Below are 25,842 nucleotides of genomic sequence, written 5' to 3' on the forward strand. Positions count from 1 at the left end.
GGAAAGGAAAGGAAAGGAAAGGAAAGGAAAGGTCACCTCCATTTTGTCATTAACAACCTGGATCTTTTAGAAGATGTTTTCTAATTGCAGAGTCCATTAATAAGACCAGAGGAGAGACTGATTTAAAAATAAAACCAGTATTTTGTAATGTATATCACCAATGAACCTTTAAATAACAACATTTCAAAAATATTTGGATTTTTTTTTTTTTTTTGATGGCTCTTTTCACATTACGTTTCCAACAGCTTGGGTGTGAGATTGATCTTTTCCACTTTGTTTTTCAGGCAATTCTTTTTGCATTTTCACATCGTGCTAGTGCTGGTGTCTTTGTTTGCATTAGCGCAGGACTGCAGACTATCCTGGGAATACAGCAGTGCAAACAGAATCTGCTTTCACTCAGGTTTATTTATATACTCATACCACATCATCATTAACCAAAAAGCAAACCAAAAAACATCAAACATGCTAGATTATCTTTTTAAAAATAAAAAATATAGATATCCTGTTAAAAACAGAGGCTTGCACCACCTTAATACTGCTGTCTGCTCCCACTTTGGAGCATGACGAAGGGGACATGATTAGACTTCCCATCCTGGAAAGCAGGAAGCAATGGGATTTGATAGGGAAATTTTTCAAGTTAATTGGTATTTTCCAGTACATTGATTTGTTTCAGTCAAAAATGAATGGACTTTTTTATTCTCTCCTAATCCACTCCCAGGAAAAAAAAAAAAAATCAAAGTCTTTTGTTTTATTAAAAGCTCCTTAACTGCATTTTATTAATACATCAGAATTATGCAAAAACTCTTAAAGTTTGTCTCCCCTTTGCTTATAAATGGAGAAAAACTCTTAATTGTAAAATTGCCCAACCAAAGCCAAAACTCCACACTCTGCCAGAATTAGCAGCTTCTTAATCCATTACACAGGTCCACTCTACGATTATTCTTCATGAAATTTTACTTACAGTTTTAAGTCTACTTTGCAGTGAATCATCATGGAAAATCAACACTCTCCCTAATCTCCTGTCTTGACGAAAATGCCTCTACAAATGGGGATGTCTGTAGTGAGAGTCCTCATTGTTTTCTCAGTTACTTTATTAATTTCATAGAGATTTGAGTGGGTGAAACAGGACTGAGAATCCCACCAACTCATTTCCAATGGGCCGCCAAGCTCCCCTGACCTTCAAATAATTTTTCACCATCATGTTACTGTGATTAAGTGGTGGACTTTATATTTTAGTAACGCTCTTGTGAGTCTTTGACATTTCCTTCTAGTACATCAACAAGTGCTGCTGTTTTTCTTGTGTTTTCCTTGTTGCAGAAATTAGAAAACTCTGTGTGTGTTTTTGTTTAGTTGGTTGGCTTTCATTTTTTTTTCACTGCTGCTTATAAAGGAGCACAGGATGAGAACAGATTTTTCTAGCAACAATATGGTTTAATGCAGATGTAGGGAATATCAGGTTTTGTACTGCAAGCCACCTTTCACTTTCAAGCATCTTTAGCAAGCTTGAGAAAAAAAGACTGAAAACCACAAACTGTAACATGCTGCTGGAAAAAAAAAATCTTATGTATTTCAAGTGTTCTTACAAAAGAAATGAACCTATTAATAATACATTAAAATCAACTGTTAGGGTAATATGTATTAAAGGTGGTTGATTGAGTGGGACTAGTTTGTTGACTTTTGTTGGTTATTTTCCCTCCACTGTGAGCTGGAAGCAGCTTCTCTCCAGCATCTCTGCTTCAGAGAAGGGAACGGAGTTGGGGAAGGAGCTGGAGCACAAGTGTGATGGGAGCAGCTGAGGGACCTGGGGGATTCAGCTGGAGAACAGGAGCTGAAGGGAGACCTTCTGATCTCTGAACTGCCTGAAAGGAGCTTGGAGCATGGAGGGGGTTGGTCTCTTCTCCCAGGTAACAAGTGACAGGATGAGAGGAAATGGCCTCAAGTTGCACCAGGAGGGGTTTAGATTGGATACTACAGAAAAATTCTTCATGGAAAAGGTTGTCAGGCATTAGAACAGGCTGCTCAGTGCAGTGGTGGAGTCACCATCCTTGGAGGTGTTTAAAAGACATGTAGATGTGCTTCTTAGAGACATGGTTTAGTGATGGACATGGCAGTGTTAGGTTAATGGTTGGACTCAATGATCTTAAAGGTCTTTTCCAACCAAAATGACTCCATGATTCTGTGATCTCACCCCTTTTATTTGACTTTGTGGTATATCCCATCTTCTGGGTGACACTACGTGCCAACATCTTTCTCTAATGCTGTTTCTGATGCTATCTGGGATGTCTCTCCTCCTTGTCAAGATTATGCCTTCAGTCTCTCCAGGCATTTTGGTCATAACTTAGCTGTTCGTTCATGAAATGGACCTTTAGAGCTGGAGCATATTCAGGCAGGGCTACTATTGCTCATGTCTGGCTTCATGGAATGATGTAGTGCTCACCAAGGAGGACACCTGACATTATTCAAGAAGAGATTGGACAAAGTCCTTAGACACATGGTGTGAACTGTGGGGTTGTCATATGCAGGAACAGGAGTTGGACTCAATGATCCTTGTGGGTCCCTTCCAACTCAGGACATTCTATGATTCTATGACACCTCTTTACTTGGTCAAGAGTCGGTGGGGACAGAATGAGTGTGCATGTCCCAGTGTTGACTCAAGAGACAACCTCTCTTGGTGGACTACTTGGATATCTCTCTTGTTTGCCTTAGCACTGTGCAGATGGTTTGGAGGGCTGTTTTTGCTGACTACTGCTATGAGATTGGTGGAGATGTCCCCTCTGGGACGTGGACCTGAGGTGGTTTGGCAAAGCTGTTGTGGGCACAACTACAAATCTCATTGGCCTGGCTGAGCTGGTACGTGGGCACTGTCTGCTCTCCTGGACATACAGGGTGAGCTGCAGGGCTGAGAAGACACCAGCACTGCCTGTGTACATAGAGTCTCTTGCTTCTTTCTTCCTCAGCAGTTACTTATTAGCATATATGCTAAAGAAGGAAACAAAAGAGAATAAAAACATCTCAATGAGAAATAATGCAAAGCAAATCTGATTGAATATTGATTGCACTGTTAAAAAAAAAAGATAACTAATGTTTCCTTTTCTCTGGGAACCACTTGTTGAGGGTGTGCAGATTTGCATTTTGGTGATTGAGGACTTTGCGTTGTGTTTGGAGTTGCAGGGGTGGTTTCTCTTATGGTAGGGGCAAGGAGGGTGGGGAAATGGCAAAACACCACAGGGTGTAATGCTCCATCCAATTGGTTTAGGGAAAAAAATACTTCTCTCTTGGCTGATGCAAAATGGGAGCATGCAGATTGCGTGCAGCCCCTTTCTTCAGCTAGAGAGTGGAGGAATCACAGAATGTCCCAAGTTGGAAGGTTCCTACAAGGATCATCGAGTCCAACTCCTGTCCCCGCACAGGACAACCCCACAGTTCACACTGTGTGTCTGAGGACGTTGTCCAGTCTCTTCTTGAACACTGTCAGGCTTGGGGCCGTGACACCTCCCTGGGGAGCCTGTTCCAGTGTCCAGCACCCTCTGGGGGAAAAACCTTTTCCTAATGTCCAACCTGAACCCCCCCAGCACATCTTCCTGCCATTCCCTCGGGTTCTGTCATTGATCACTAAAGAGAAGAGCTCAGCACCTGCCCTTCGTCCTCTCCTTGTGAGGAAGCTGTAACCACCATGAGGTCTTCTCTCACTCTCCTCTTCTCCAGGGTGAGCAAACCAAGTGACTTTAGCTGCTCCTCATACGGCTTCCTCTCCAAACCCTTCACCAACTTAGTAACCTCTTCTGGACACTCTCCAGTAGCTTTATGTCCTTTTTATCCTGTGTCCCCAACCCTGCACACAGTGAATGCTCCCCATGAGGCTGCCCCAGTGCAGAGCAGAGCGGGACAATCCCCTCCCTGCGTGGCTGGTGATGCTGTGCTGGATGCACCAGGACACAGGTCCCTCTTGGCTGCCAGGGTCACTGTTGGCTCATGTTCAACTTGCCATCAACCATGAACCCCAGATCCTTCTCTACAGAGGTGCTTTCCAGCATCTCATCAGAGACAGTGTCTTAATGCTGTATCTTCTTTAATTTCTGAGGTAGACTCACCCTTTGTCTTCTCTTGATTTTTGGAAGGGATTGTTCTCCATGTCTGGGCTATCCATTGCCATTCTCCCTGTGCCACCAGAGCACTGACACTTGCCAAGCTGCAAAGTTTTGGTCCCGCTGTCCCAGACCTCAGCTACACGGGAACCTTTTGTCTGTAATAGCCTCTGTCCTTGGCTTCTTAGGCTTTCCTTGGCATAGGTTCTGTATTTATTATCCCTTTCAGAGATATGTATTGTGTCTATATTCATAGCTTTATTATATTTCTGAGGATCTTTCAAGAAAGCACCATGCTGATCTCTAGTTAAAACTTACCATCTCTACCAGGAACACTTGTGCTGGGGAGACCGTGTATTTCAGTTACTTCTCTGGGGACATGTTGGCTAAAGCACAAATCTCAGAGGCTTTACAAAGGTCGATGTATAGAAAATCTGCTTTGGAGAGCACAAGGAAAACATACATCCCTAGGTGGAATCCTTACCAACCTGAAATTATTCTCCCTAATCGCTTTACCTTCTTGGGCTTCATTTGAATTGGGGTGCTGCACTCAGCAGTGCTTAGAAATTACAAAATCTCTGTCTCTTTGCTATAGGTGCAGTAGGTCTTTCAAAGAAAAAAAATTAATATATTAGATTTTTTAAATAGGTTTTTTTTTTTTCTCATTTTCTCTGTATTTTTTTATGTTAGTGTATCTGGTGGGGAAGTAAGGTAGGAGTAACATACTTCTTCAGGGCAAGGCCGTGGGGTGAGAGACCTCCCGACTTCTCAGTTTTCCCTTGTGGAAAGGAGGAGGAGGCAAGTACTTCACTGCCTAAACACATCTCTCTTTCACATGGGTTGAATGAAATGGATTCTTCTTACTGAGATGCCTTTAGGTAAAGATTCATTTCTTAAAACTAGGAAAATTGTATTTTGTATGTTCAGGAGAACTTGGCCAACCCAGGAAGGGAATTTCAAAAACAAAACAAAAACAAAAGCCAGGAGTTTGTGAGTCTTAATGCCAACAGAGACCCCAAGTTAACCCATAGTTAATTGAGTTCTGGAATACACTGACCCCACTCTGTGAGAATGAGGGTTGGAAGAGGATTGATGCCAACACCAGCTTAATCCCATTAGATAAACGTGTAATCTCCTTGGTATTCCTTCTTTGATTTGTGGCCACGCCAAGAAGACCCAGATCTTTTGCAATCACTGCAAAAATCCTTAGTAAAGAGCTTCAGAATATTGCTATGTGAAACAGCATCACATTTTCGAATGCTGATGAAAAGCATATTGCCTGTTAAGTGTGATTTTTTGCTTACGTTTCCCTTTATCACTTATTTCACTCAAATTTCCCCAGGAGGAAATAAAAACCTCCTAAGCTTGTATGCCAGGAGCAACTTTTGCAATGATAGACACAGTGCTGCTTCTTTCATTGTCTTACATTTGCCTATTATTTTAAGCTCTTTTCCTTGAGCAAAGGAGCCTTCTCCAAACATGTGCTTGGCTGGTCCTCTTGATGTTGCTATTTGTTGAACCTTTTTTGACCATTTTCAACAGCAGGTCATGAGGATAAATGAGGTTCCTATGGTTTATATGAAATGGAATGTCAGCTAAAGAACAAAATAATGTTCTTGTTGTGGAAGAGACCGAGGGCTGGAATGAAACATGGGATCAGACACAAGAGAGTTCACAGGGAGGAGCTCCCTGGGAACCTGTTGAGTGCTTGTGTCTGGAGAACTTCTCTGGGATAGATGTAGGTGACTGTGCATCCACCGGTTCTTGCTTTTCTGTTTTCTGCAGCATTTTCTTTTCCCCATGACAATCTGCTTTGTCTTTGCTCTTTTTCCATCTCTACCTCCTTCATCTTATTCCACCTCTTCAGTTGCACATCAGTCATTGTGGAAAAGCTAAAACAAAGACGTGAATTTTGAGTTTTTCCCCAGTGAAAATCTTTTACTATTGGACCAGCACCCATAATCAATCTTTTTCTTTCCCTTGAGTTTGTTTCCCAGTGCAAGAGGCACATGACTCTCAATGTAGATCATAGTCTTCAGTAAGGAGTGATTCTCTTGAATAACATAGGTCAACACTATGAAAAGTCTTCAAGGGAGTACTGAAACCTTACAATGTCTCCCTGGTCCTGGAGAAGAAACAAAGTCCTTGATGGATGAGATGTGTCCGTTCAGCTGGGTTGTGAAGGGATTAAACCACAGGGCTGAGTGCAGTTGTGCTTAATCCTTGTTGGCAGAGGTAAACTGAGGATTTGGGATGGATGGTTTGAAATCATAGTGAACAGGTCGCTCCCTCCCTGAACTTCACTCCTTTTAGGAGTTCCATGGTACAAAAGAAGAGTTATGACACCAAATAACTTTTTACTGGACATTTCCAGCAAAGGATGCTGTTATAACTCCAGTTAAAGCTTTCGAAGGAGCAAAGATACAGATACAGAAAATCTGTGACTCTTTTAAAGAACACAGATGTAGTTCTTGGTGGTGCATTGGGGATAAATGCATTACAAATCTGAGATGTTGAGCTGCTTTACTACAGCAGAAACACTGAATTCTTGTCCAGTTTTTCCTCTTTTTTCAGAAGAGTTACTGTAATTATTGCCTCTTCTTTTCTGCAACTTTTGAGTTATTTAGGGTTTGCCACAAAATTGAATTCAGGGAAACAATTGACTTCACCTGTCTGCAGAAAAGCCATTAGGAGCTTCAAATTAGTGTGAAATAATTAATAGGCAAAGAAGATTAACATGGGGAGCACAGGCAGTTTTCATTAACATTAAGCAAAAAGATATTCCTGTAGATGTCTTTACCATGCGTGTTGTCCTGGACCTCTGGCTATTCCCTTTGGACATTAATTATATCCAGATCGCTAGAGACAAGACCTTTTATAAACCTTCTCAGGCTTTGCACTTGGCTTGTCTTGGAGAGGAACTAAAAGAGATTTCTGCTAGCTAGCTCGCTTAGATTTCTCCTTCCCCTGCTGCAACTGCTGTCAGTGGTTGGAACTAATGACTCTCACAGCCCCAGGGATGCTCGTGTGCATTAACAGCATCTTCTCCCTCCTTGGCAGGATGAGGGGAAGCAAACCACGAGCTCCAGGTTATGTCCCATAGACATAAGTGTGATGAATTGGACATTATAATTGCACTGAAATGTGGAACGGAAACTCTGAGTTGCCACTAGAATAATGGCTGCAAAGATCACGGCTTGTATGGATTTCTAAGGTGCCCTGCAACCCTTTACAAGTACCAGAAAAGAGATTGTAACAGGGTGAGTGTCGGTCTCTCCTCCCAAGTAACAAGCAATAGAATGGGAGGAAATGGCCTCAAGTTGCATCAGGGGAGATTCAGATTGGATATTAGGAAAAAATTCTTAATGGAAAGGGTTGTTGGGCATTGGAACAGGCTGTCCAGAGCAGTGGTGGAGTCACCATCACCGGAGGGGTTTAAAAGATGTGTAGATGTGGTGCTACAGACATGGTTTAGTGATGGAATTGTCAGTGTTAGGTTAATGGTTGAACCGATGATCTTAAGGGTCTTTTCCAACCCAGATGTTTCACCCGGTGCACTCTCACTGATTTTTTGCCTAGAGGAAGCAATTTCTGGGATAAACTATCCCCAGAACAACTCCTGAGTTTGTTGTGGTGATACAGAGCTGGGCAACCAGCTAAGAATAAAACAAGGTTTGTTCCCTTGCTCTCACATATTTACTAGAGGACATAGTGCCTTCAAGGTTTATTTTGGGGCAGTTTGCTGTGATTACAAGATGGGAAGGGTTAACAGGGAGGAGAAGGCAGCAAAGTTGGGGGGAAAAGGACAGTTTGGCTGTGATGACTCCTCTTCCCTCCCTGTCCCTCCTCATGCACCATCAGCATCATCGTACAAGGAACATCTCGTACTACGCACATGCAGTTATCGCATGATGGGATGCAACTATTTTTCTTGCGAAAGCAAAAGATTTTTTGCTGCAATAAGCAAACTAAGCACATGAACAACAAGAAGAAAAGCCAATACATGCATTTTCAGGGGTGCAGCAAGGTGGATTATGAGGCAGTGGCTCCATCTCAAGCTGCACATTTCCTAAAGATCCCGTTTGCAGCTGAGACTCCCATGGCATTTGGCCAGAGCACATAAACATGTTTTGCTTTGGTAGAGCATGTATTAATACTTCAAAACTCACCCTTTCTATTTGCTGCACTCACCTGTACCTTTTCAGGCAAAAGATGGAAGAATTAAGGAACAGTAGGAAACAAGTTTTAATTGCTGCTGCTTTAGTAATTGCAATAATTGCTTTAGCAATGGCAATAAATACAACAGGTCTTCACTATTTGGTAGGTGAGAAGAAGGTTGAGCTGGAAGTTGGGTTGTCATGTCTCCTACCAAAGGGATTCTGCTGGAAAGCAAGTGGGGAAAACAGCTGGAAACTGTAAAAATGTTTTTGGAAATAGCCAGTTAAGGAAGCAGAGAAATGATTTGCACATAGGATTTGGTAATTCAAACACCACAAACACCTTCACAGCTTTTTGGACCCACGGTGTGTGTGAAAGTCACCAAGTTGTATTCCTGAACTCTATTAGCGCTGGGGCCTGCAAAATATCTACTGGATATCGACAACCTCGAATTCCTTCTTGGAGAATCATAATATTTTAGCACTCGCTTTATGTAGCCAAAGGTTTTTAATGTTTTATTAGACAGAAATGCTCTTCACATTCCCTTTCTTTCACATTCTTGGGATGTCTTCACTTAGCTTGGCTGTACAGATGTGGTTTTTCCTTTACTTTCTGCTGCTGTTTTTAAATTGTTTCCCTTGTCTACTCAAACTGCTGAATCCTCCATGAATAGTTACAACATTTCTGCTTGAAGTGTGGAAACTTGAAATTGGAGCACTTCAAACAAACTCCTTGTTACTACTCTTTTTTCTAAAACAAAATATTTAAATAAAACCAGAACTGGCAGCATGCTGTAACATGAAATGAAATCCAGGGGTGGGAAATAACAAGCTGGATTCAATGCAGTTTTCTCAGATAAACCATTCTCTGAGCACGGTATTTTCAAAGTAATTACTTGGAAATTCTGGCCAAAGGTTGCATCTGCCTTTGTTTTTTCATTTAATTTGCACTTGTTTGAGATGTGAGGTTAGATATTTATGAATTGAGATTTCAAGCCTTCGAAAGGCTATGAGGGAGAGTTCATCATCTCACGGTCCTTTTGCATTTGCCTGAAGTAAATATCACGCTGAGGCTTAAAAAGTGAATTATTTCCATGTCTCCAGAATATGATTTTCACACACTGCCCTGGTATATTTTGCTTCTTTTCCATTGGGGAAATGTGGTACAAGGTCAGCAAATTAGTATTCCCATGGCCATGCTGGATAAATCCCACTCTTCCAAATTAACATCTGATTTTTCTGGTTAGTTTTTAACTTTAGGGAACAACTCTGGACACACAATATTGTTCAATGTTTCTTTACCATGGTGTTGCGGGGACCCCAAAATGCAGGTGTGCCCAGCCCATGCAACGAAACTGGTGCTTCTCCTGCCTTTTGCAACGTTTAGGGTATTTCACCTTGGTTTTGGGGTGATTTTGGCATTTTAAATGACTCCCCAGAGGTACCTGCTGTATTCTGTGGATCTGTAGGAGTGTTCCCACGTGGGAACACATTGAATTCTGCAGTCCATGTTACTCAGAGTTTAATGCAATAATGTAATTGAAGGCTTGAAAGACTTTCCAGCCGTGGTTTGATGGCATCATGGTTCGTATGAGACTTCATTCAGCAAAATATGTTAAGTGTGTATGGACTCAGGATCACTAGGCTGTGCTGAAAATACAGTTTTTCACAATAATTGTGGACTAGTCCACTCAGCACATGCAATTAGAGGTTTGGCCAAGCTGAAGCTACATCTTGGCTACCCATCCTTCTATATTGCTAACCTGGAGTGTGTCAGCATGCTGAAAATCCAGGAAAACCTACTGAAAGTGGGTTCAACGCAGTCTGTAAAGATCTAAAAATCTTATCCTGTGCTGCTTTTTCATCAGTGATTTAATGAAAACTGAATCTTGTTAGCAACAAGTGAAATTCCTGGGGGACGGACAAGCCCGAGCTAATTTCTTGTGTTATATAGCCTCATATATAAGGCAATGGAAAGAAGTGTCTAGGACAGCTGATTTAGGAGGAACAGTAGAAGAGTGCAAAAATCTCTAGCAACGAGCCCCTGTGCATTTGGATTAAACACCGTTTAATGCCCCGGATTTGTGTCAACCTGACAGGCTGATCCGGGACTTTATTTACAACTGGTACAGGGCTGAAGCATCACGCGGGATAGATGCTGCAGGCGAGATGTGTGAGAAGCAGTGGAAAAATCCCCCGATTGCACTGTGTGGATGTAGAGCTTGTCCTCAAGCACCATGGGATTCATCTTCAGGACCAACCGGAGCAGTGCAGCAAGTTGTTGTTTTGTTTTGTCCAATGTTAATGATTTTTACCTTATTCTGTCAATGACCTTCTGCTCTTCCAAATGGTGTTTTAACAGCTTAGGGCAACCTGGTTAGGGGGTGCAGAATATGTCATAGTTACAGTCTGAAGACTTGAGAATATGAATTGTAGCTCCTTTTTGCGTTTCTGTAGTACTTTGACATGGAGGAGCAGCTTGCTTGTAGCAGCAGCCATTTGAATGTGTTGTGAAGCGTTGAGCGGACAACCCTGTGGTGCTTTTGGACCTGGCCAAAGTTTCAGGTAGAGCAGTTTTTTGGGAAACCTGCAGAATTGACCCAAGTGGGAGGCAGAACAGGGTTAAACCATCGGAAAATCTGCTGTGAAGCTGCTGCCTGAGAGCTGGTGCCAAAGACATAGACATTTCTCTGGTGACTATTACCAGTCAGAAGCTCAATGCCTGTTAAAAGCTCATTTAAGCAATGTGTCCTTTCTCTGTAATATGGCCCAGTCCAACCTCACATCTTTGCTTCTGTGAATATGATGAAGCTGTCGAGAAGCTCAGGATGGTTTCAGGCGGTTTAATGTTAGGAGATAATAGAATCATTGTGGTTGGAAGAGACCCTCAACATCATAGAGTCCAACCATAACCTAACTCTTAACACTAAACCATGCCCCTAAGAACCTCATCTCTACACCTTTCAAACCCCTCCAGGGAGGGATGGTGACTCCATCACTTCCCTGGGCAACCTGTGAAGGTAACAACAACAACAAAAAAACCCAAAACAAAAGCCAAGCACTCAAAATTTCACTTCAGTTTTCTCCTTTTAGGGCAGATATTGGGTGCCTTGGCCAAAGTGGGACTTTGGGAATGAAGCTGAGTGAAGTCATTTGGGCAGCAGCCCAAATGGAAGATGAATGTGTGAAGGACACATCTGGACTCCAGTCCCCATCGGAAAGGGTTGTTGAGCATTGGAACAGGCTGCCCAGGGCAGTAGTGGAGTCACCATCCCTGAAGGGGTTTAAAAAATGTTTAGACGAGATTCCTAGGGACATGGGTTAGTGCTAGAGTTAGGTTAGGTTACGGTTAGACTGGATGATCCTGAAGGTCTCTTCCACCTGAAATGATTCTATGATTCCTGCCCCAAAAGCTTTGACCCATGGAGCAGTTGCACTCTGCTCCCTGTTTTCTCCCCATTTCTGAAGGCCAGACCTGCTCACATCACATCCTGCTCTGCTAAGCAATGCTTGACCATGCTGTTGTGCTTGTGGTTTCTCATTCATTTGTGGGTCTGATATTCTCACTCGGTAAATGAGCAGAAATAATTTATATTTCAATTGCTATTAACTCCTACAAAATTCTGTCTTGATCCATGTGAGCTGGGCTAAATTTCCAGAGTGAGGAAGAACCTGCACACCCTTTCAGAGGATCAAGTTGGAGATACTCCCCTTTCAAAGCGATTGGTGATCTCCAGTATTAATATATCTTCAATTTTTTTTTTTTTGTCTTCACAGCTACCCAGATTGATCCCAGTGAACTACAGGAACTTTTTCAGGAGACTTCAGCCAATGTCTTCCGAATTAACTCCAATGGTGCGTATAATGAAAGGTTTCCTAGTCAATTGTGCGCTGTCCTGCTGATGACTCGTGTGCGTGTACCCGGCGTATGGCAGCTCCCGTTGTCAGGGAGCGAAGATTAATGCAGTTTTTCTGCTGCTGCATCTCATGAGCACCAGCACATGTCCAATACACAGTTCTTTATAAGATGTAAAAATATTCCACCATATGTTCCATTAAACAGGCACAGATATATTCCAATCCTTGCTGAGACTACATCCTTTTCTATTTTTAATTGTGTCATCTGTTACAATAGGGAGTTAGAGCGCAGAAAGGTGGAACAAGCCAGACTCATTTTCTAATGTGTTGCAGCACTGCTGCCTTCGGAGCCTGTCATAGGAGCTTGCAAAACATCTATCTCCCTTATAAAAACACCAACACCAAAACTCTTCTGTTATTCTTTACTCTGTAGATTGAGCGGGGATGTTATTCCCACTCACGTCTCCCTAGACCCTGGATTTTCAGAGCGCTTCCCTTCTTTGGCTCATCAGTTTGGTTGGGTTGGGCTGGAAGGATTTATTTTACAGATAAATATAAACTAGCATTGCTGAATGGTCGTTAATGTCATGGTATAACAGTTCTAAAACACACTGATGTCAGACAAGGATTTAAAATTATGGGGTGCTGATTTTATGGTGGACTTTGAACAGCTTCTCTGGTCTTTTCTGTATCTCTGGGGGTTGGGTGACAGACAGGGTGTAAAAAAAGGATCTTAGTGTCCCCTTATTTCTGTAATTATTCTCCAAAGTGTCCCAGGGATAAGATCTCAGCCCTGGTAGCAAGGAATCCTTGCTGAAAGAAGAATGGGAAGTAAAACTTTTAAAAAATAGTTCTCTCTTCTTTAGAGAAATTGTGCATGCTCCACCTGCCAGGAAAATTCCAGCACTGATTTTTCTATGATTACAAGGGATTCGTAGGTTTGAGTTTCTTTTGAAAATCATCACCTAGAGTTCAGGACATCCTGCAATATGGATGTACCCCCAAGTACTGTGAGCGTCATTGTTACTCTCCAGCATCCCAGAAGGTGAAGGCTTGAAACCAATGTAGGCTCTGGGTAGGATCCATGAAGTTATTCAAGTGCCCAACTTGCTGTAAAATCAGAAGGAAAAAAATTATTCACACTTTGTGCCAGGGCTCAGCCACCCTCACGGTAAGAAAGTGTTTCCTGATGTTCAGAGGGAACCTCCTGCATTTCAGTTTCTGTCCGTTGCATCTGGTCTTGTCACTGGGCACCACCGAAAACAGCCTAGCTCCATCTTCTTTGCTCCATCCCATCAGATATTCATATACATAAAGAAGATCCCACCTCAACCTTTCTCCTGCTCCGTCTTCTCCTGCTCCTGGCTGACCTGTCCCAGTTCACTCAGCCTTTCCTCACAGGAGAGGTGTTCCAGACCCTTAGTCATCTTTGTGGCCCTTTGCTGGACTCTCTATAGCATGTCCATGTCTCTCTTGTACTAAGGAGTTCAGACCTGGACACTGAACTCCTGCATCTGGGCAGGAACAACCCCAGGTTCCAGTATAGGTTGGGAAATCAGATATTAGAGAGCAGTGTAGGGGAAAGGGACCTGGGGGTCCTGGTGGACAACAGGATGACCATGAGCCAGCACTGTGCCCTTGTGGCCAGGAAGGCCAATGGCATCCTGGGGTGTATTACAAGGGGGGAGGTTAGTAGATTGAGAGAGGTCCTCCTTCCCCTCTACTCCGCCCTGGTGAGACCCCATCTGGAATATTGTGTGCAGTTCTGGGCCCCTCAGTTCCAGAAGGACAGGGAACTGCTGGAGAGAGTCCAGCGCAGGGCAACAAAGATGCTGAAAGGAGTGGAGCATCTCCCGTGTGAGGAAAGGCTGAGGGAGCTGGGGCTCTTTAGTTTGGAGAAGAGGAGACTGAGGGGTGACTTTATTAATGTTTATAAATTTATAAGGGGTGAGTGCCACGAGGATGGAGCCAGGCTCTTCTCGGTGGCAAACAATGATAGGACAAGGGTAATGGGATCAAGCTGGAACACAAAAGGTTCCACTTAAATTTGAGAAAAAACTTCTTCTCAGTGAGAGTGCCAGAGCCTGGCCCAGGCTGCCCAGGGAGGTTGTGGAGTCTCCTACTCTGCAGACATTCAAACCTGCCTGGACAACCAGTGCAACCTCACCTAGGCGTTCCTGCTCCAGCAGGGGGATTGGACTAGATGATCTTTCGAGGTCCCTTCCAGTCCCAAACATACTGTGATACTGTGTGGCCTTACCACTATTGAGTAGAAGAGAACGGTCAGCTCCCTTGATCTGCTGGTAATGTTTTGCCTAATATAGCCCAGGATACCATTCACCTTCTTTGTGGCAAGAGCACGTTACTGGCTCATGTTCAACTTGGTGTCCACCAGGAGCCCCAAATCCTTTTTCCTGAGCTTTCACTCGAGGGAACTCCAACATCGTGACTTGGGCTTGTGTCCACTGTGGAAGCTTGAACCTCCCATCTGTGATCATTTGTAGAATAGAAAAATAGAACAGAATCAATTTGGTTGGAAAAGACATTTCAGATCATCAAGTCCAACAGTTAACCCAACACTGCCAAGTCTGCCTCTAGACCATGTCCCTAAGAACCTCATTTTCATGTCTTTTAAACACCCCCAGGGATGATGTTTGGCTTACAGATGGGTGTATTACCATATTATTACACATAAAAATACCTAAATTAGCATCAGTCTTGGTTGTACAAGTGGTAATGATGAATGGTCATAACACTTCTACTACCAAACCAAAGGCTTGGTGTGAAGCTTTGCAACCTACTCACAAGTCTTTGTGTGTGCTATTAATACCCAGACTAGCCAGGTTAGGTCTGACTTAATATATCTCTGTGCTGTAATCACAGCTTCTACTGTAGTTGAAGTTGTCCTGAGAAACCCTTAAGATGAGCAGTGCAACTTTTTTTTCTTTAATGCCACAATCCAATTTCTATTTTAATCCTTTGTTAGAATTGCATTAATCCATTCTATTAGGTTTTGAGCAATTCCTGGTGGTCTTTGTTTCTCCTCTTGTAATGGTGTAGAGTGTGTGATGATGTGTGTTCTCTTAAGAGTTGCCTGTGTTGAGTGCTCCGCAAAGCAGGTAACAGTGGTGCCTGTACTTAAAACTCTTTGGCAAAATTGGAGAGGGTACAGAGAAGAGCTGTGACAACCATTTGAAGTCTGCAAATCGGGCTTTAAAATGCATGCCATCTGAACTTGTGTTTGAGACATCCAAGAGGACTTGATCGTGGTGTCTAAGTACCTCTCTGGGAAGAAAGACATCAAATAGATAGCGTAGGGCTCATTAATCGAACATTCCCGCACGTAACGAGATCAGGAGATAGGAGTCAAAGCTAGACAAATTCAATCTTTCTCTATGAGGATAAGTAGCCATTAGAACTGCTTATTAAAGGGATGTGATGGATTTGGCATTGCTTCGAACTTTTAAATCAAGATTCAAATGTCTTTTTATAAGATATACTTTAGTCCAGCTACAGTCTACACTCTTGATGTAGGAGTGATGGGACAAAATTTTATGGTAGGAAATCAGATTGGATAATCAGAATTGCTCTCTCTGGCCTTTAAAATCTATGAATCCATGAATTTATAATGCTTTTTAAAGTGCTTTTAGGTTGAAGAAATGCCCATAAGATACTCTGCTGTTGTTGCTCGGTTCACCACCCATATATTTTTTGTCTGCTAAAATAAGTTTTGTTCAGTTTGTGTGGTTTCTTCTTAGCTTTTTCTTTTTTTCTCCAAAACAACTTTTCAGGAGAGGGATGCTGAGCACAGTGCCAAGATTTTGCAGACCTAATCAACGTTAGGTAAAGAACTTTACAGAGTTATAAAATGGAAAAGGATGCCCATGATCCCTTCTGCCCCGTACACCTATACCATATGGTCTCTTCAGGAAACCCAGCGAGCTTCATCTCGGAGCATGTGGCAAAATCAGTGCTGTTGTTTGGGTACCACCACGCAAGCAGCTGCATTTGCAGATGCTCAGCAGATGATGGCTTGTACGTCTCTTGTGCTGGGCATGGGGGGTCGAACATCCTACAGGGTTTTATAAATCCAAACACAGCTCCCCTTTTCCTTAGCTCAGCCTCTTTGAGGCTTTCCAGGTTCGTTGTTGAATTTGGAGTCCAAACGATGCACCTGAAATGAAAGTCTTCTTATGTGTTGAGTAAAAAATCTTAGTCAAGAGCATTGGTTCTGTTTATGTGCTACTGGATGACTCTCCTGACAGGTCATGAGCTTGCAAACATTTATTTATCCCATGTCTTACAGAAGTGTCAATGGGAAGAGGGAGCTTTTCCCCATTCTTTGAATCTGCTTTCTTTTCCTAATTCTTTTGGGGGCTGACCCTGTTGAGCATAGGGAAGATTGTCTGATCATGCTTTGACTTATGCACGTTTTATGGTATTTTTTGTTTAGTTGATTTTTCCTTTTGGGGGAAAAAAATGCACAAAAAAGAGGCTCAAATACTGGCTGAATCAGTCTTATTGATGGCTTTTTTTCTACTTAGTTTTATTAAGGTTTTGCATTTCTTTCAGTGTACAGCTTTTAGCTCCCTCTCAGTAAATACCTTATAAATAACTAAAATAAATAATGCTCGTAAAAGGGATTGGTGTGGTGCATCACGTCTAGAGGGCTGATCAGCGGAGGATATACTGGAGAAATCAGACCTGTCCTGACCGGATGAAGAACCTGAGTGCTCTAATGGGTCTGTTCCCTCTCTAATTCCTGTTACTTGCTCATTAATGACTCCCCTTGACAGGTTGGTGCCATGTGCAGTCCCATTACCTTGATCTGAGAGGCTGAGCAAAGGTTTTTTCAACATGTGATAAAGTCTCCATTGCCACCTCAAGATGGTTTCTTACCCCCATTGATTTTAAGGATTGCAGCGGCACAGACGACTGGTGCCAAACTCTCCGTTCACGTAAATCTGTGCAGTGATCTCTTCTGAATGTGCCTCATCCTGGAGGACTACTATATACCTTTTAAAAATTAAACGTACAAGGCTTTTAAAGTGACATGTCTGTTTTAACACTGGCTTCACAGCATCTCTCTAGCACAGCTTGATGTGTTGCTCCTTTGGTAGAATTACTGCTCGCACGGTCAGAACTTGGAAATTGAGAGGGATTTTCCACATCCAGCGCAGGAACTATGTGGATTTTGATAGACCAATCCTTGGCTAAATTAAGTTAGATCTATCCCAAAATAGCTTAGTCCACTCCAAGATACACGGGACTCAAGTTTGAGTCTTAGTCCTGCCATTTCCCATGTAAAAAACATATTTAATGCTGACCTTTGGCTGTTCCAGAGTGCATATCTTGTCCTTTTGGGATGACTGACCTCTATGTTAGTACGTAAATATTATGCTCAAATTAAAATATTGGATACAATTTTAGGGTAGGCACTTAAACTTGAGTCACTTTCTCACCTGACTGACACACACTTCGCTCTTCTCTTGCATTCGTGTCTAAGCTTCTTTTGCTTTCATGTATGTTTTCCAAAATATTTAATAATTATGAAAGCTCTTGGATTTGCCTCAATGTGAAATGGCATCTGTGTGAAGTTTTAACTGTTTTGTGCAACAGAAAAACTGCTTCCCAGTGAGTTCTGATTTTGCAGCTCAGGTTAGAAAGGTGCCTGGATACTGTAGCTGCTGTTTTCCCTTCTGGAGCTGCACCCATGGCATTAACACGTTCTATGAAATCTGATGTTCATACAAGTGGATTTACTACTTTGACTTGCAGGGTTGATGGTCCCAGAAGAATTTTTAGATTATGGCAAATTTTGTATTTGAAATGGACAATATATAGATTGCACGGGAGATTGATTTGTTAGGATTACAGATGCAGAAAGAGAGGGAATTATAATATCTGTGACACCTCTTCTCCTAGAGAAGCAAAGGTTTATTAGTGAAAAATCTCAGTTTATTCTGTATAACACCGTGTGTCCATCAAAGGATAATAATTATTAGCTCAGTTGTAGACAATTCCTTGAGGCTTTATCTTGCTGAATTGTCAAACTCTACACTAAAATATGTTATTGAGGTCTGGCAAGGAAGGTGAAACTATATGGTGAAATTCAAACCTGTTTTGAATACTCATGTTGTCCAGGTACATTTTTTATGCTATTTGGTGACTTTTGGTGTCAACCCAGGAAAGACCAGAAGAGAAAAGGGGATTTTTTCTGTCAGTGGAATTATATTAGTGACTTGTTCAAAGTTACAGGCCACGTCAGAATCTGCAGAGTCATTAAAATGGAGGATTTCTTAAAATTCTGCAGAAATAATTGAGCCATGTTTCTAATCTGTTCTTTTTTCCTTACTTAAATATTGAAGTGTGACTGATAATGGGTTATGAGTTTTTAGAACTGGAAACATCCTGAGAAAAATCTCACATGCAAATATTAAGAATGTCATTTATTTAGCATCTTTCCTTGTGGAAGACCTCAAAGTGCTTTGCATACTCAATATTCTAAGTCCAAAAGTAGTGACCTTCTGTTAATTTGAGAGTGAATTCGAGACGGTGAACATTCAAGGTTGTTAAAAGGCCACTTTTTTATATACATACACGCTCATACACACACATATATATTTTTCTTAAATCTGATGTTACTGTGTATTGCAGAACCAACCATTATTTTCAGCATTCAGCCGCTCTTAGGATGTTCTTCTCTCCTACAACTGCCTGAAAGGAGTTTGGAGCATGGAGGGTGTTGGTCTCTTCTACCAAGTAACAAGTGATAGGACGAGAAGAAATGGCCTCAAGTTGCACCAGGGGAGGTTTAGAGTGGATATCAGGAAAAATTTCTTAAAGGAAAGGGTTGTCAGGCATTGGAACAGGCTGCCCAGGGAAGTGGTGGAGTCACCATCCCTGGAGGGGTTTAAAAGGCATTTAGATGAGGTTCTTAGGGACATGGTTTAGTGCTAGACTTAGGTTATGGTTGGACTCAATGATCCTGAGGGTGTCTTCCAAACAAAATGATTCTATAATGGAAAAACCCAAGAAGCTCCTTAGCTCCAACACAGAAGATGATCACAGTGAAGCAGGTGAATGAAAACAAAGAAAATATTTTTAGTATTAAAGTCTTGAACAATGAGATAGGAGATATCAGAATGGACAGCAGTGTTATGCCTCTTAATCGCTATTCAGAACAATGAGTATTTATTATGTAATTTCTTGCCTCTTCATTGAGGGCACATTTCCAGCTGGAGATGTTCCATGTGCAGTTCTGTGGTGTCTCAAGGCATGGACCTCCTGAGGAGCTGGGTCTGTTCAACCTGGAGAAGGCTGAGAGATCTTCTTTATGCTGATAAATGTCTCAAGGGTGGGTGTCAAGAGGATGGACCAGACTCTGTTCAGTGGTGCCCAGTGATAAGATGAGGGACAATGGGCACAGACTGAAGCACAGGAGGTTCCATCTAAACATGAGGAGAAACTTCTTTCCTTTGAGGTGCCAGAGCCTGGACCAGGCTGCCCAGAGAGGTTGTGGAGTCTCCTTCTCTGGAGACATTCAAACCCACCTGGACACCTTCCTGTGTGATCTGCTCTGGTGAACCTGCTTTAGCAGGTGGGTTGGACTGGATGATCTCCAGAGGTCCCTTCCAACCCCAACCATTCTGTCTCCAGCCCTGGGAATTTAATGCACTTGCTATAACATGAAGAGTTAAAAAGTCTGGGACTGGAAGAGTCAGAGATCTGTGCAAGGTCCATGGAATGGAGGTTTTGTGGCTGTTGCAAGCAATCATATCCCATCATGTTACAACACATGACAAGTGGATTCACCATTTATGCATCCAAGGGACCCAGTTTATCAATTTTTGAGTAATAGACATTACCAGCTGTTGTCCCCTTTCTCTCATGAATTACCTGCCCAAACACAACTTCATCATGCTGTTTTGAAAGAAAAGAAATTAAAAGACAAATAAATGACTGAAAGTCCAATATTTTTCCTCTGAGAAAGGGTACTGCTTCTTTATCTTTTCTTTCTTTGCTGTTGACAGTGACCTCTCTGGAAAGAAGCCTTCGATCTCTGGGGACCTCAAATGATACTCAAGAGCTGCAGGATGGACTGTGAGTTTGGTTTGAATTGCTGTAGATCTCCTTTTGTCCCAGCTTTTTCAGTTCTTTTCCTTATCTATCCTCCTTTCTTCTATCCGTTTTTTATACCTGGACAATTTTTTTTGTCAAGCTTACTTCATTTTGTTCCTTTCTGTTGGTGATTAATGATGGTAGGACATGTATTGATCATATAAAGCTTTGCTTGTGCTTGTTTCAGGTGGCAGAGAATGGTAGGTAGATAACAGAAAGTGATGACCCGCAATGTAAGAGGGTTTTCTGTCATCGTATATGTGTTGTTATTTTTTGCTGTTGGTTGTTTTTTTTGTTCTTTTTAATTTATTTTAATGTGAAGCCAGACTAGGATGCTTGTGTAGGTTTTTTTTTTTCTTCCTTTTTTTTTCTTCTGCCTCCCCTCTTTGCCAAAGATTGTGAATCTAAGCGAGAAAAGAAAGCAAAAAGGTATTTTATAGGCGGAATAGTGTGTTGTGGTGTCAAACCTGCATCACATGGCACAAAACTGTGAAAACGAAACTTCAGTTTCCCTTGCAATAGATACAGTTCATTAAACTCTGTGTTCTAGATGTGTGTATACACAAGCACGCACAGTTAGTTTTCATCGTACGCATGCTAATTAGAGAATTAAAATGGCTTTTCCAAATGTAGCACAATTTATTAAAGCTGTTTCCCTTAATGCAGCTTGCATGCTAGAATCAAGTGCTTAGGATGTGGCTCTGATTTTGTGTATGTGGCTGCAGTTCCTGCTGAGATTTGACTGTGTACAAAGGGAAGAATTTGGTTTCTATTTCTTTATATTGGCTTTATACACTGTAATTTGTCTGGTGGACTTGACTGGCCTTCTCAGTGCAATATAAACTCTCAGACTGGTTTGCAGTCTCTTCTGCTTTCATCAGTGCTTCAGATCTTCTATAATTCACGTATGTGCTGTTTTGCAAACTTAAGGATTAAAAATAGGAATAGTAATAATAGTCAGAACATTTGGAACTAAATTTAGGAGGTTGGAGAGGATGGAAGCGTAAAAAGGCAGCCTGTGGAGATTGATGTAATTGGGAAAGATGTTTACATGTACAAAAGTAGCATAAACCACCCCAGTCACTGCTGAACATCCTTAACCCAGGAAAGCTTTTCTATCACAGAGAGTATTTATTGTGCTTGTACTCCTGAACTATTCTTTTATTTGTTGTTTTTTTTTTTTTTTTAATTTAATGATCAATTCCTTGACTCTTCAGCACACTTCAAAAACACAGCGAGATAATTTTCTTCTTTTCTGAGCAGTTACATAAATAGATTCATGTTGCACTAATTGCGATGATTATTTTTAATCTCAGAATTATCATTAGTTGTCCAGATAGTTCAGTGCAGCTTTTTTTGGTTTTAAGTGTGCTTCTCTGTCCCTGTTGTCAGACCCAGAATTCCTGGATCTGTCTCCTCTTGGTCTTGTCCCTCTTGGTTCATTCAGAAGATCTTTCCTGATTTCTCCCATGTGGCTCGTGGCATCTCCAGGTTGAACAGTTGCAGGATGCCAAGCGAAGGAGGGAGGACCATCAGGTGTCTTCCCCTCAATCATCACATTCTTTCACCATGTCCTAATACTGGTTTGTCCTTTGCGTTGCCCCCGATTTCATCGCCAGGTGTAGAGAAGGAGTCTTGGATGCTCTACAAGCATCTCTGCCCGTCTCTCACGAGAGCTGCACCAGCAAAAAGCAGCACGCCATGAATCATGAGAGCTGGCAGTGTCGCATATATCTCTATGTTCAGGGACAAGGAGAGGGTCAGCTCTTCAGGTGAGACCTTTGGAGCAGCATTTTCTGCTTCCCCGGCTGCAAATCATGACTTAATCTTCTTCCTCTGCCACTTGACCCCTTGCCTTCAAAGGCTGATGCATGTTTCTCCTTGAACATCCTCTACCCTGGAGGATGGTTGGGCGGCAATGAGTGTACATTTGGTAGGTTTATAGCTTTGGCTATTAGAAAAGTGATAGTATTTCATGGGTATATAAATAGTAAAATTAGCGTTTTCTACTTTTATACTGACTAGGTGACTATCACTGCCTAAAATGAGACTGTTAAGCAGTCGAGGGGAAGCAGAGTATTTGGGAATAGGAATTCACGGTGAATAATGGTCCTACCATTTAGCTACAATAGTTCGTATACTGCAAAAATATTTTCTTACCTAGCTGCAGGGTCCTGCTAAAACAGAACACAAAACAAAACCAAAGTTGCTTGACTCCTTTTCAAATTCATGCAGACTTTCTGCCTCTTGTGCACAGGACTTGTAATATCATCAGATGAGTGCAGGCTTCTTACTGTCAGACTGGGCTATTCCCTTTTCTGAAATGATTTCCCTCCCTTTGATAGTTGAGTCGTTCAGAATAAGGGATGTATCTGTGGGAAGTGGATTTGGGAGAGTTCATCTCAAACAGAGTCAGTGAGACCAACTTGGCCCCTGATGCATGAATGGAATATATTAATATATGAGACCTAACAGGGAATAATCTCTGTCAAAGCTCTTTCCAGACCCAGCGCAAATACTACATGCTTGGAGCTGAAAGTCCTGACGAGTGAAACATAAATGCCCATAAGAAGATTTAGATGGAGCTGGCTGGATGCAGCTGACCCTGGATTAATTGGGAAGGGAATGGGAGCAAAAAGAAAAAAGGCACATGGAGCTGGGGTGAGGAGCCTGGACCAGCAGGCAATCCTGACAGATTTCTCCAGTGATGCTTGGCTAAAAACAGCTTGTTAAGTACTGAACGTTACAGGAAAAATATACACTATTTTTTTATTTTTTTCTGACCTTTGGTTTAATAATCCAAACTCTGCAAGTGTTTATTTGCCTCCTTAGCCAGAGGGTTTGGGATGAGGGTGTTCCCCGACATTAGGCACTGAAGCTTTTAATTTAAGCAAATACAGTTGAATTCCTGGATAAATCACTGTCTACAGGAGAAAGTGAAAACCGGTCTCTATTCTTGTGAGTGGATATGCTGGGAGGAGTGGCTGACACGCCAGAGGCTGTGCAGCCATCAGAGACCTGGACAGGCTGGAGAGCTGGGCGGGGAAACATTTAATGAAATATAACAAGGGAAAGTACAGAGTCTTGTATCTGGGCAGGAACAACCCCACGTTCCAGTATAAGTTGGGGAATGACCTATTAGAGAGCAGTGTAGGGGAAAGGAACCTGGGAGTCCTGGAGGACAGCAGGATGACCATGAGCCAACACTGGACCCTTGTGACCAGGAAGGCCAATGGTACCTGGGATGGATTAGAAGGGGGTGGTCAATAGGTCAGAGAGGTTCTCCTGCCCCTCTACTCTGCCCTACTGAGACCATGCCTGGACTATTGTGTCCGGTTGTGGCCCCTCAGTTCCAGAAGGACAGGGAACTGCTGGAGAGAGTCCAGCACAGGGCAACAAAAATGCTGAAGGGAGTGGAGCATCTCCTGTGTGAGGAAAGGCTGAGGGAGCTGGGGCTCTGGAGCTTGGAGAAGAGGAGACTGAGGGGTGACCTTATTAATGTTTACAGATAACTAAAGGGTGAGTGTCAGGGGGATGGAGCCAGGCTCTTCTCGGTGACAACCAATGATAGGACAAGGGGTAATGGGTTCAAACTGAAACACAGAAGGTTCCACTTAAATTTGGAAAGAAACTTCCCAGTGAGGGTGACAGAACACTGGACCAGGCTGCCGGGGGAGGTTGTGGAGTCTCCTACTCTGGAGGCATTCAGGACCTGCCTGGACACCTTCCTGTGTAACCTTATCTGGGTGTTCCTGCTCCGGTAAGGGGATTGCACTCAATGAGCTTTCGAGGTCCCTTCCAACCCCTGACATTCTGTGATTCTGTGATATGCCTGATTTGTCTCCCAACATCCTCAAGAAGGGACTGGAATTGAAAGTATCCCTGTAACCTGAGTAATTCTCCATGGGCAATATGATAGTCCATCCTGTCTCGGTCTTACCCACAATTTTTTGTGATTAATGATCCAGCACATCAAGGGTGAAAGATGCCTTTGCCCAGCTGAGCACAGAGATTTGGGTCCAGAGACATTGCCTTTTAATATTACCGTAAGGATAAAGTTTCCCTGTCTATCACCAGATATTATTACTATTATTATTATTATTATTATTATTATTATTATTATTTACCTGAGAACAAAGTTTAATAAGAAAAAAAAGGTATCTTACCAAGTCTCTGGGATGTAACCCATGAATCTTCACTTGGTGTCATTTTTGGATCCCTTACAAGTCACTCGCATGAGAATTTACCTGTTTAGGGAGGAGTTACAAGAGGGATTTTTTTGGGGCTTTTAGCACTGATGAGATTTTTGAGCGTGTCCATGCTGCAAAATGTGTTGATTTCTCCTGATATGAGGAAAAGCCCAAGTTTGACCTTCCCTCTCCCTTGTCCCATTGACATTTTTTTTTTCAATGTGCATATTATTGAAATACGTGGGGGTTTTTTTTGTGCAACTCAGAGATGGTTCAGCTCTACATATATACAAAGTGTGAAAATAAAGCCGCTTTTCTGATTAAATTGATACAACAGTTGTGGTTAAGATGATGCACGACACAGAGTTCCCATGGCCACAGCCTGAGTGTCCCATCTGAGCGGTATTAGTGAATATATATCCATGAAGTATTCACTGTCTGCAGAACACTGACAACACGCATAATACTTTAATGATTTCATTAGGATTATGCTGCAGGACTGATTATGGTGCAGGGACTGCAAAGGAGTTTTGAAGTATTTTCCAAATGGAAAGCTCAGTTTGGGATCTGAGCTGCTTGGAGGTGAGACAAAGGCAACGGTCATGGAAGAGGCCAAACATGCAGTTTTTGGATTGCTCCTTGTACCTGCCTTTTGGCCAAACATTAACCTCACAGAGCACCTGTTTTCCATGGTTCTGTGAATTGTGCCAAAATACGGAGATGGTTTGCCACATTCTTGGCTGGAATTAGAAGGAACTCCATCTTCTTCACCCTTCCTCACACAGTTTGCCACGTCACCGAAAGAATTTTTGGAGGGTGAGTAAAATCACTTTGTTCATTTATTTTGCCATCACACAACCCTGAAATCAAGTGATACCTATGGTGAAGCACAACCAATGGGACATATGCAAGATGCCCCATATGGAGTTAGAAAAGCATCCCTTGTCCAAGCTTGAAGCCTCTCTGAACAGCAAAAGTCAACTGAAGAATGACAATGAGCACTTCAGTCCACTCAGGCTCAGTCCAGGGTGGCTTGCTGGATTTGTAGAAGCACTTTTGAAACATGGTGGCATTCAGGACACGGTCTTTAATCTACGACAGATTGGACGCAACCATGGTGCTTGCTTGACACAGGTTGTTCATATCACCTTTGTTATGGATAAGACATCTAGAGGTAGGTGTCTATGTGAGCTCAGTCAATGGTTGTCTCTCAAGCTTCAGCTCATCCTGATAAGATAGGTGACTCTTGAGGCTATTGAGATGTCTCAGGTTGTCAGAGACACACATGGAGCACAAGTCTCATGGGCCATGAGGGACCTGGGAGGTTCAGCCTGGAGAACAGGAGGCTGAGGGGAGACCTGATCTCTGAACTGCCTGAAAGGAGGTAGGAGCATGGAGGGCCTTGATCTCTTCTTCCAAGGAACAAGCAAT

At 42.4% G+C, this 25,842-nt stretch overlaps 1 protein-coding gene across 15 annotated transcripts in view; it reads left to right on the forward strand.

The window, feature by feature from the left end:
• The window catches only part of TSNARE1 (t-SNARE domain containing 1), a 535,013-nt gene that overhangs the window by 177,617 nt on the left and 331,554 nt on the right, over window positions 1-25,842 (forward strand). For all 15 annotated transcript variants that reach the window (XM_071803753.1, XM_071803759.1, XM_071803758.1 and 12 more), the window contains 2 exons: window positions 12,020-12,097; window positions 20,134-20,203. In XM_071803753.1, coding sequence (XP_071659854.1) covers window positions 12,020-12,097; window positions 20,134-20,203 — 148 coding nt within the window. The remainder of the gene's footprint in view (window positions 1-12,019; window positions 12,098-20,133; window positions 20,204-25,842) is intronic.

The sequence above is a fragment of the Patagioenas fasciata genome, chromosome 2 (genome assembly GCF_037038585.1).
Source record: "Patagioenas fasciata isolate bPatFas1 chromosome 2, bPatFas1.hap1, whole genome shotgun sequence".
Classification (NCBI taxonomy): Eukaryota; Metazoa; Chordata; class Aves; order Columbiformes; family Columbidae; genus Patagioenas; species Patagioenas fasciata.